The sequence below is a fragment of the Pomacea canaliculata genome, linkage group LG10 (genome assembly GCF_003073045.1).
Source record: "Pomacea canaliculata isolate SZHN2017 linkage group LG10, ASM307304v1, whole genome shotgun sequence".
NCBI lineage: Eukaryota > Metazoa > Mollusca > Gastropoda > Architaenioglossa > Ampullariidae > Pomacea > Pomacea canaliculata.
Window position 1 is genome coordinate 4,877,672 of NC_037599.1, and position 11,731 is coordinate 4,889,402.

General features: G+C 41.4%; 2 protein-coding genes across 2 annotated transcripts; both read left to right on the top strand.

The window, feature by feature from the left end:
• The first annotated feature begins 973 nt into the window (after positions 1-973).
• Positions 974-2,838, top strand: LOC112574347. The gene is made up of 2 exons (XM_025255363.1): positions 974-2,007; positions 2,661-2,838. The coding sequence occupies exons 1-2, from the start codon at positions 1,309-1,311 to the stop codon at positions 2,829-2,831; spliced, it is 870 nt and encodes a 289-aa protein (XP_025111148.1). The 5' UTR covers positions 974-1,308; the 3' UTR covers positions 2,832-2,838.
• Positions 2,839-3,052: 214 nt separating this feature from the next.
• On the top strand, positions 3,053-6,157 carry LOC112573647. The gene is made up of 4 exons (XM_025254208.1): positions 3,053-3,274; positions 3,783-3,881; positions 4,328-4,510; positions 4,948-6,157. The coding sequence occupies exons 1-4, from the start codon at positions 3,053-3,055 to the stop codon at positions 5,041-5,043; spliced, it is 600 nt and encodes a 199-aa protein (XP_025109993.1). The 3' UTR covers positions 5,044-6,157.
• Positions 6,158-11,731: the final 5,574 nt, after the last annotated feature.

The following is an 11,731-nucleotide window of genomic DNA, read 5'->3' on the forward strand; positions in this document are numbered from 1 at the left end:
CGTTATCCGAAATTTTGTTCGCTATCCGAGACAAATTTTTAACGAAATTTTTGTTCGTTAACCGAAATATTCGCTATCCGAGGCGTTCGCTAACCGAGGTTCCACTGTACCTCCTTTTATAGTATATCACAGGATCACAGTCTCCGCGATCTCCTGCTGTTCATGCCGCTCACTGAAGTGCATCTTTCTTGAACAGACTTGCTGGGCTTCCATGTGTCGTGGTGCGAGGAATCGACCACAGACGGCTCAACTATAAGGTTCCGTCAAGGTCCCCAAACAGCACGTGGAACGCGGTGTACGCAGACGGCTCGTGGCGCCTCGTGCACCTGGAGGAAAGCTTCATAGAAAAAGGCGGAGGCAATTTTGTGGGTGGCTGGGTGATGGTGGAGGACGCTGGTAAAGCTACCCGTCAGGAGATGGGATAGTAAGAAGAAACACAGACTGCACATTTTTATTGTGTCACTGTTTAGGATAACTGTTTATCTCAATGTAAATAAAAACTTCTTGCGGTAATAATCATAAAAATGTTTCATATTATTATGAAGATTCTTTATTATATGGGAGACATGTGATACCTTAAAACAGTGATGCCCAACCTTTTTCGGCCTGCGGGCCATATACATTTACGACATGCGTGTCACGGGCCGCTTCACCGCAAAATTACAATAAAAGAAAAAAAAAGAGCAGATACCAAAAAATAAAAAAAAGACTGAGAGACGCCCCTCCGTAGGGATAAATACTTCGTCTTCCCTTTTTTTCGTTCTTTTTTTTTATTTTTTTTTTTATATTACTAACATGCCGATTTCCTGCATTGTGGGCAGAAGTTTCGCGGGCCGGATATGGCCCGCGGGCCGTAGGTTGGGCATCCCTGCCTTAAAATATCCCTATATCTACAGTCATTTACACATGCAGATTCTTAAAAATCTGTAAATTAATGTCCTCTTCGTCTCAAAAAGTAGTTACATGGGGTGTGACAGCAGAACTGATGAGTCTTTTGATTCTAAATACATACGATGACATTATTCTCACAAAGTAGTAAATTTCATCACTAAAATGTATTCACGTAAAATTAATCTTATTAATAATAATAAATCTTTCATGATTATTTTTTGAAGCCACTACATCCCTCAGTATTACAGACAGAAATCCGACGATTTTTTCTTCTTCACCGACCCCGAGCACTTTGTTCACTTCTTCCTGCCTGAAGAGGGACAAGAAGCATGGCAGTTGCTGCAAAAGCCGCTGTCGTTTGAAAAGTTTGCAAGAAAACCGATTGTGGAAAAAGACTATACTCAATCTGGCTGGAGGATGTCTGATGAACAGACGTTTGTCACAAAAGCGCCTGAAGGTAGATGTGCCATCAGGTTTGATGATGTTCCCAGAGATGAGTCACTCAATCAGTACAAACTCTACTTTAACCCAGATGAGTCAGAAGCCTCATTGCCTGAGGAGTTACAGCTGGAATCATATGTTGTGGTCAACTCATCACCAAAGTCACTCATCTTTCGCCTGCCTGTACCTGGTTTATATCAAGTGCACATCCTCGACAAACACGGGTCGGAGCTAATATACTTATTGTTAGAGTGCTCAGGACCAATCAAGAAACAGCGACCTCTACCCATCACACCGGAAGCCGGATTTGGTTTCGGTACCGAAGCGCAGGACGCTGGCCTGTCAGAGCCATCTCGTGAAGACGGGATGCTCGATGTCCGCGAAGGGGAGAAAATTCGCTTTAAATTCCGCACTCAGCCCTCCACGAATGTGCGGGCCAGGCTTGTGCACCACGACCGCGGAAGTGACGAGTTCACCAGTCGCGTTGCGCATGAGCAAAAAGGTGATCAGGTGACCGTCAGCGTCAGAGTCCCGTATGATGACCACAACCCTGAGTACGGACTGCAGATTGACACCTGGGAAGGTGGAAACGACAGTGACTACATCAACGTCCTCAACTACCTGCTGACGCAAGACCAGCAGCTGACGAGCACAGTGAAAGGCAGGAAAGAACAGGTATTCAATTCGTGAAATAGTAGACCACAGGGTTTGGCTAATCTTCACTCCGCTGACCGCCATCGCAGGCTCCGATAAATAAAAAAGAAATAAAATAGACCCTAAAAATTAATTTTAAATAAGGTGAATTCCGACACTCAAATATTTAACTAGCCATTTGTCCTGTCGCGCACTCAGATTCTCTTCTACTCAATTTTTGTCAAAGTTGACTTCAAGTGGAAAATTCCGCTTATTTTTTAGGAATCAACAAAAGTTTCCACCATGCATACTCTTATTTGACATATTACTCACCTGCCGAAGAATGTACAGAGAATGTCAATTAAATAAAAATTTTAACATTTTTAGACTAGTTAATTGCTTAAAGGGATCAACAGGCTGCAAAGAGTTTATCTTTCTTTTCCGTCTTCTTCCCCCAAAAAACTGCTAACCGTAAGTGATGTGATATATATTGATGTCGTCACCTGTTGACATACAAAGTGATTTGTTGACTTCTTTCTTTGAATGTTTGATGTCGTCTTTGTCGACAGACATCTAGATGTCATATACGATAATAAACTGCTATGCTTTCATTAGGTGGTCATTTTCGTATGTCACCCTCTAAACTGATGTGCTGCTCACTTTAATTGATTGGCTGTTATCGTCTGTGTGGGAAGATTCGCGATGAGCTGAAGCTGGCCATAACCGACATGACGCCGAGGTCCTTGAGAACGCCCTTGTCAAGTACTGTGCGTCCGGAGGTGATGACAAGGGCAGACAATCTCATGCGAATAAGAAGAAGAAAAGCAAGACCACCACCACCACCACCACCAAATACCTACTCCTGAAGGCCTGTCGCCGGCTAAACGATCTGCATCGTCAGGGTGAGCCCCTGGTTCAACCAAATAATAAGAAAAATCACACGCAGCAACATATGAACACAAATTGCACGGGCAGATACAGAAAAACAGTTACACAGAGAGGATGAGTGATTTTATTTGACCTCCTTTTGGTTAACAGTGCAAAACAGATTTTACTATGCAAATGCACAAAATATTGTCGTGACTCTATGTATTTCGCTGGCGGTTGTGTCTCGTGTACCGCAGCCATAGAAACGGCTTCTGAGGGAAGCGACCTCAGTGCCCTGGAGACGGCGCTGATGTTGGCGGAGAGGTCTCAGCTCGCCTACTTCCTCAAGCGCACCACGTGGTACAAGCAGGCCAAGGAACGCCACAAGAAACTGCGCCGCCTGTCGCTGGTGACAAAGACTGAGAAACTTCACCCCAAACATGTGAGACAATTGAAACTTTAAATGTATTTAATCAACAGTTTGAAATAAACGGTGGGAGCAAACAGCTAACACCACGAACAATGTGCATGCATGAAGAATTGAGGAGTGGATAAACAGTTCTGTTGATCATGCAAGATATTTACCGCAGAGACAGCTTTTGATGCTAGATTTTAATATTTCAAATGTAAACACCTCAAAGAGAAAGGGAAAGAGAATGGATTAAGAAGGCATAAAGAATGTCTGCTGAATTTCTCCCGTCTGATGTGTGGCACTGGGAAGTAGGCAACATAAGCAGGAGATGAGTGTATCGGGTTGAGACAGGAGGATTTTCTTTAGAGATTGAATACATTATACGCTGGTATCATTAACCTATGGTTAACGGTTGATAAAGTGTGAGCACACTTCTAAGACATTATCGGTAAATGATATCGCGGAAAATATCATCATCTATAATTGTAGCAGAGAAGGATTATCAAGTAATAATCAACTTATAAATAAACGTTTTCAGGTGAGAGAGATTAGGAGGTACACCCGTCCCCATGCAGCCGTCCGGGACACACTTGTGGCCACCTACATACTGTTGGGAGAGCCACCGGACCAGTTGAAGGTACTGGGACTTGTGAAAACAAGATGACAAAAAAAAATAAATAAAAGTTAAGTAGGTTTTTAAAGTCAATACGTATAAACTTAAACTGGCAAAAATAAAAGTTCAGCAGAAGCTAGTTGAAGCTGTAAATAGGAAATCAACACCAAGTACTTCCCTCTAAAGTAACGAATACAACAATCGGGTATCGAACGTTAATAACAGCCTACTATTTACTGTAGTTTTTATATTCAAATTGTTGTTTATTATTACAAAATGGTTATCATGGAAAAGTCTTTACGTGGTTGACTTATGACTGTTAAATGATCACTTTAATTATAAACCTGTACTGCAGCTTGGCACATTTGGAGAATGGCGCCAAGATGTTTAAAAAAGAATCAGGTGCTGTTCAAAATGTCAGGTGGTGTTCAATTACATGTTTAAAGAATGTGTCTGTTTGTTGACAAAAGTGGCGTGAAGTGCGAGCTCTGCTGAGCATGCCCGGTTCCGATTCCATCATGGAGCGCATCAAAAACAATCATCTCGAGGACCTCGACGAGGAGAGAGTTCAGAGAGCAGCCGCACTCCTCGGTAACTTCCGGTGGGAAGAGGTGCGGGCGGTCAGCATCGCGGCCGGTGCCTTCTATCAGTGGGTGAGTGGACGAGACTGCTATCTACAGGTATCTACAGTTAGAAATAAGTTGGAATAAATTGTTCATCAGGTCGTCCAAATAAATCGGTCAAGGTGTGAGTTGTAGTATTTCTACTTCTACCAGCAGGTAAATAGCCATAGCAAGACACTTGAAGATCAAAATATTCCAGGAAGACGATCACACAAGGAAACGGTTGTCTTTGTCACAATCTGTCGCAACTTTAAAACCGTAAAGCTGGCCAAGATGATTTGTATTTGTACCTTCTGTTTTTAACAAATTAAACACACACACATTCACCACAAGACCACGATTAATTAATTGTGCGATTGACACATCAAAATCTTTGAAGTAACAATTACTACACTTTTCATGCATCGCTGCACCGATAAAGCTCTGTAATGTACAGATATCTCACATCTGTCCATGTATAATTTCAGAGCAAGGAGGTCGTGGAAAATTTTCAAAATTCACAAGCAACCCCAGCGGATCCGACTTTGAAAGAAGAAGAGCCAAAAGAGGAAAATGTAGCATGATCCACGGAAAAATAAAGAAAAGAAAGAGAAAAGAATAACTCTAGAAAGAGCGATAGCTCGCACGAGTTCTTCGCTTAGCGGAGCTTTTCCTTGACCTGTAGGTATGTGATATACGATGGTGTGAGTATGACGATCTAACTCCAGGATGGCTTCAGGAATCATACCTTCTGAGTGAAGGTTTTCTTCACGCCGAGCATTATGTGATATTTATTAGCAAAAAAAAAATTAAAAACTAAAAGATTAAAACACATCGCCTACATCAAACCAAAACTTTGGAAGGGAACATCCGAATTACCTCCAACTTTTTTTTTATCCAACCGAGGTATCAATACTGCATGAACAAATTACATTCCTATGAAAACTTTAACCTTTTGCTGCTTCTTAGAAAGTTGTCTTGGAAACGAGGAATTAGAGATCAATGCCAGCAGGTGCTAGGAGGTATCTGAAAAATATTCTTCATCTTCAGGTTTCCGAAAGCTATCGTCGCTACAAGAGATACTGCAATATTTTTATTGTTAGCAAGGACAATTAAGAACCACAACTTCGTATTTTTTGCTAAGAGTTACCGCCCATGTGGTTCTCTTGCTGAAAGTGGTGGGCTCAAATTACAGGAGAATACTAAAGTAGTTGGTTATATTACAGAAAAAAAGGAACAGTCGTGATAATGGTGATATTAAACTGTGGGTACATTACAGGGGTTGGCCGAAACGAAGCGAAATTCGTGAAATAAACGGTTAGTGAAATGTTTAGAGACAACTCGTCTTTTTTAGTTTGAAGCGTTGTCATTATCCCACATACCCTCTGTAACCCTTAATGGATGTCATGTGATTGAAAATGAAAAGTAAAGTCACGCACTCATCACTGGAAAATAGTATATAGAGAGATTTAAAAAAAAGAATAAAGAAAGTGATTATTAATGAATATTTATTTCACATCACATTTTGGTTTAGTCAAGTTCGTTAAGATAAGATTTCGGCATCTCGCAACCATCTTAAAGAATTGAAAGGTGCATGTAGGATCTTCATTAGAACATAAACAGTAATTATATTTCAGTACTTGAAAATAGTTTATTTACGATCTTGTGCACACTTAAACTGCATCATAGGTTTCATATTGTAGAATTTCTTGACATTAGAAAAGTGTTTTTATGTAAACTAAACAGTCTATAGTCTATAATATGACTAATTTATCCAAAACAGGTTTCATTTGGCTTTGGCAATGACTTTTTGCTAATGGAAATAAACTTTGAATTATAAGCAATTGCTTTTTTTCTGTTGGAGATCACTGTTTTTATGAGTCAGAATGTTTCGTTTGTAAATCCTTCTGATGTTGTGTATCTTATGTCAAATTGATATGCGCTTTCGAATTTTTAAATTAAAAAAATATTAAATATTCACGACAATTTTCAAAATTCATTAAAAATCCGATTCCAACTCGACTTTGAAAATGCCGGGTGCGGAACCAAAATACGTTGATCCTGGAATGGTCCTGGGAGGCGATTCTTTTTTCCATTATGGCTCCAAATCTTCATCCCATACACTTAAAACGTGTAGCTCGAGGTTACACTATACATGTACTACAAGTTCTAAACTATATTATTCACTTCACACATCTTTCTCTCCTATGTTTTCAACTTCCAACTTACGTAAGTCCTAATACAATCCCATAAGTATTACATAGAAAGATGTCATACTTCGTCTAGGCGAGGTTACTCCAACAACGGGTGAGCACCGCGCAGTATCCAGGGTGGATGGACACTACCCTCTACTACACACCAATCTCACTTACTCGGGAGATGTACACTCCTCTCTCTATCTTTCTCTCTCTCTTTCTCTCTCTCTCTTTCTCTCTCTCTCTCTTTCTCTCTCTCTCTCTCTCGTTCTCTCTCTCTTTCGCTCTCTCTCTTTCGCTCTCTCTTTCTCTCTATCTTGGGCCTGAGTAACTTTTCAGAACATTTTCCAGCCAAAACCTAAGGGTGAACTGTGTTCACTACACACTTTCTGTCACCGTTAACACTTTCCAACTAATGTTTTCATACATTCAACATACACCTTTGGTCCATGAGCCACCTAACGGTTAAACACACCAAAATAACACGGACTGGGCTTGACATTCCTCCCTCCTTCACTTTAAAAAAAAAACTTTTTATGTTTAAGCGTATACAATTTTTTTTCCTTTTTTAACTGCTTTATTAGTTTTCAGACGTTTTACAAAATCAGATAGTGCAGCTGTCTCACTTTCTTGCAAACTCTCATAGTTCTCTTATTTTTGCCCTTGACGTCCGGATCAAAGTTCATTAGCTGGTATTTTAATTCTTTGCAAGCCGTCCCATTGCTATAAACACCGGTCTTTTCTGGCCTTTGCTGGTAGGGTCTTGAGTTTAGTCAAGTTCTTCTGATGGACTTTAGACAAGATTCCCCTGACTACTTTCTTTTTTTTCTCTTCTGTTTTCTCTCCAAATTGACACTTCGTTCTCAGATACACTTTCCTTGTTTTTCTCTCATCGTACTTTTGTTCGAGTTCTCTGATTTCTTGGGTCAAACTCTCCTCTATTCCGTAATAATAATTGCTCTCTGATTTCTCTTCCAGAGTTTTCTCCAAGTTTCTAACACGCAGCTGGACAATTTCTAAGTTAAATTTCGTTTCCAGATAAGCTGTTCTTTCTGTCTCCATGTTTCTCTCCAGAGATTTCCGTTTTATTACAGTATTCTCAAGGTCTTTCTTCATGCTTTCTTCACGCTCCTTGAATAATGTGATTTCCACTACTGCTTTCTGCAGGTCGTCAGACTGATTCCTATGCTCTAGTTCTAATTCGCGAATCTTTTCTTCAAAGTCTCCAACGGTCACCCACTGTTGTTTACACAATTCATCTCTTACATTACGACAAACATCTGTCTTTATTGGTCCCAGTCACTAATCTCTCTCTGCAATCTGCCTTCACCACGCTCTGTATTTTCTGTAAAGTTCTGTAAATTTTATTGTAACGCTTTCATCACTCAGGTCGTTGAAATCTCCTGAAGATTAGCTCCACTCGCCATATTCTGTCCATCTCATCAAGCCAAGCTAATTATCATCGCAACTCTCTTCTTGCTGGCTGTCCACATTGATAAGGTTTATAAAATATAAAATGTTTACTGGCTGTTATCGTGTACCTCATCTTTATGTTGTTTAGTGTGTCTATATGTACCTCTCTGTTTACTGGCTGTTATCTTTTATTTATCATTATTGGTCTGCGCAGACAGTGCAATCTATCTTGGACGTGATGCTGCGCGTTAATAAGTTCCCATTATCATCATTATTAAACAACTGTCGAAGGATAAACTAATCCAAGGGACGTAAGCCACATAAAAAGGTTTCGCGTGTTATCTCCCATTTCTGTGTGTTTTGGTACGTTATCCGAAATCAAAGTTGTTTTCTCAATAAAGATATAAAGAATTAAATATATAAAAAAAGAAGAAATACTATCCCACTGTTTGAAATTATTTAATTTGCCTGATTCTTTGTTACATTTATCAAGATGCATCCCGAGGAAACTGTTTGTTTGCAAGTAAATCACATGGGAAAGTGAAGCATGCACCATTTGATTTTTTCTGTTCATAAAAGCCTTCCTAATCTTTCCATTTTTATTCTAACGCTTTTCTGATGAAAGATGAAGTTACGTTTACACCAGATATAATGATGTCTTTAATGATAATAATATATATTTTCCATATCGTATCACTTATTAGCAATAATGGTAGCTAGAATGATCTAGACGGGCTTGGGCACAGTCGTACGGCGGTCACCGGCAGGTCAAGCGGGGTTAGATGCCTCATCAAAGCGCCCGAGACGTCGGGCAACACCTAGCAACAGACCGCTACCACATTTCATTCATAACACCTAGATGGGGATGAGGCTGGGCTTCTTTTGAAGTGTGTTGACGACAGCACTTTTACAAACGAGGGGCTACACCACCATTTGACAAGGAGGTTGATGATGCGAATGATAACTATAAATATAATCATCAAGTCAAGAAGATGAGTGTATCGCGTAGAGCAGAGACGTTAAATAACCTGGACAGCCAACTCAGGCGCGGGAACACATCTCTTGTGTCGCGCATGCGCTGCACCAGGTTTGTCATTCGCCTGAGGTGGGGACAAACGAGCGGTCGACCGCTGTGCCACCCGACTGACATTCTACGTGTATTAATTTTATGTTTCAACGTACACAGTGAGACAGATTAAAACATTTTAAAGAGTAAGAACGTAGAAAAAAGAACGGGTAGGCATCAAACTATTTTAAAAAATCAAATAAAGCCCCGATAAGTAAACATAATGTAAACTGATTCATAAGACTACAACAACAGTTTTAATACATGTGTGGGTGCCACACTAGCGCCCTCTGTCAGTACGCTGACCAGGAAGTACAAAAGTCTGTGATAAGGTCAGTCGGTCACCACCCTTCAAAGTCTGAGGTCGACCAGCGCCACCACGCACTCGACAACTGCTCGGCTTTGTTTGGAACAAACAACATTGTAAGGTAATCATGATGTATTCTTTTATAGTTTCAAGTTAAAGTGAAATTCCATTTCAAAACTTTAAGACAAATCTCGATTACACTATTATCTAAGTCGTTTTCTGTAGGTTTTTCTTCTGGATAGTGCCTGTCTGTTACGCGCATTTCGTTGCCAAACTATTCAATCGCAAGCCTAAACGGTTGCAGAAGACTTGACCTCGGTTTCTAAGGGGTGTTTTTTTTCAGGGGTGTTTTTCGTTGCAGAGGAAGCGTTTCGTCTATTTTTACTGGTCAGATCCTCCACAGTGTCCATTGACAGAGTGGGTAAGGACACCTTGTCATCTGCTGTTGAAGATGGAATTAGTGCAAGATTGCAATAGCTAGGTGCCTGAGGGAGCAGATAAGATTCCGATTGCACAACCGGAATTTGAATTTGACTTTGAGGAGTCATTTCAAGCGAGAGGATATCCGCAAAACTGATACATTCGCCTCTGAAAGTTTCTTCTATTATGGGTACGTTGACGAGGGGAACTACACGATTGCGTCCCTTAGCTGACGGGTTTTTTTTTTTTTTTTTTTTTTTGCATATGTCACAAGTTTGGCAATACTGGCGTACGTCCAGGCCGCCAAAAGTGGCTGAAGACTCTTTCGAGAGTATTTCTCGCGCCTTGGTGTCCGGCGAATGGGCTGTCATGGGCATATTCCAAGACAGTAGATCTTAGAACCTGTGGCACAACTATTTGAGTGACATCTGATTGCTGTGGCCGTTGAAAATGTCTCCACTTTGAAGGAGCTGTTTAACCAGTCGGTTTTCGTAAAGTAAGCGTTAGGGTGCGATCTTCCCTCTGCTTTTGGATTAACTCCGATTTAGAAATGCCTACTGCTGGTAAGGCTGGACTCAAGAGTGTGGGTGCTTGGTTCGCTTCCCTCGTGCTTTTGTCACTACTGCAGCGCTTGTTGATGCGGGTTGGTATTCGGCTGTGAACGTTACCTCTTGCACGCCGGGAACGTTGCCTATGATGACATCAGTTACTGGATTCTTGATTACACGTGTAAGAGGTCCAGTGAAGAAAGGCGTGTCCACCTGCACTCGTGCTAGAGGAAATACTTCCTTACGTCCTCCGAAGGTAAGACACGTTTGGTTTTTCCCCAGATATTCTGTAGGTGCACTAAGCTCGCTCGAATGCCAGCTGTAGTCGCTCCAGTATCCCTTAGGAACCTGCACCGCTTTTCCTTTTACCATCCCGGGGTAAAGAGGCAATGACCCCGCCTCCAGCGTGGTGGTAGAACACAAGACTGCGACGTTTGCCACTTCCTGCTTTCATCACACACCGAAGCGGGTTGAGGTCGTTGTCTATTATTGGCACAGAAGCGTGCTTTGTGTCCATAACCTTGGCATGTAAAACATTGAAGTCTTGTACTTGGTTTGACAGAATCAGGCTTGGACTGGTTTGGCGATACTGTTCGTTTTTGTTCTCTCAACGGCCGCCGGTGTACTGGTGGCGAGTTAGTCGATGGTCTACTTCTGTTGTCGACTGGTGGGGTCCTAGGAGAGTAGGTACTAGGAGGGGTTGGTCTATTAGTAGTCATAGTAGCCTGGCAGTCCTTGGGGTTGTGCAGCTTGCATTCGCAAACATGGTTGTTTTTCTGTCGGCGCGCTATGTTCTTACTGGGATGGGCCTTCCGATACTTCTCAGCCCACTCTATCATTTCTGCTGCCGATTTAGGATCCCTTTCCTTTAGAAATACTGCCATATCTTTAGAAATGCTCTGCATTATCTGTTCTCTTAAGACGAGGTCTCGCAGGCTTTCGAATGACTTGTCTATCCCTGCCAACGTTATCCATCTATCCAGTAAACTTGTTACTCTAGTCAGAAAAGCGGGCATAGACTCTCCTTCAGCTGGTCTCACTGACCTCAGTTTTTCTCTGAATCCGTCTTCTGTACACTGGAATTTCAACAATAATTGTTTTCTTAACTCTTCATACTCCACTTGTCCCTGCACACAGAGTGCGTGATATAACTTGAGAGCTTCCCCCTGAATCGTAGCGGACAAATGTAATGGCCACAAATGTCTGGGCCATCGGAGGGCTTCTGCATGGGCTTCAAAACGGAAAAGAAAAGAATCTATGTCATCTAGATCTTCCTTTAAGAGAGGTAATTTCGGAATAAATCCTTTAGGGGTTACTTTTCTT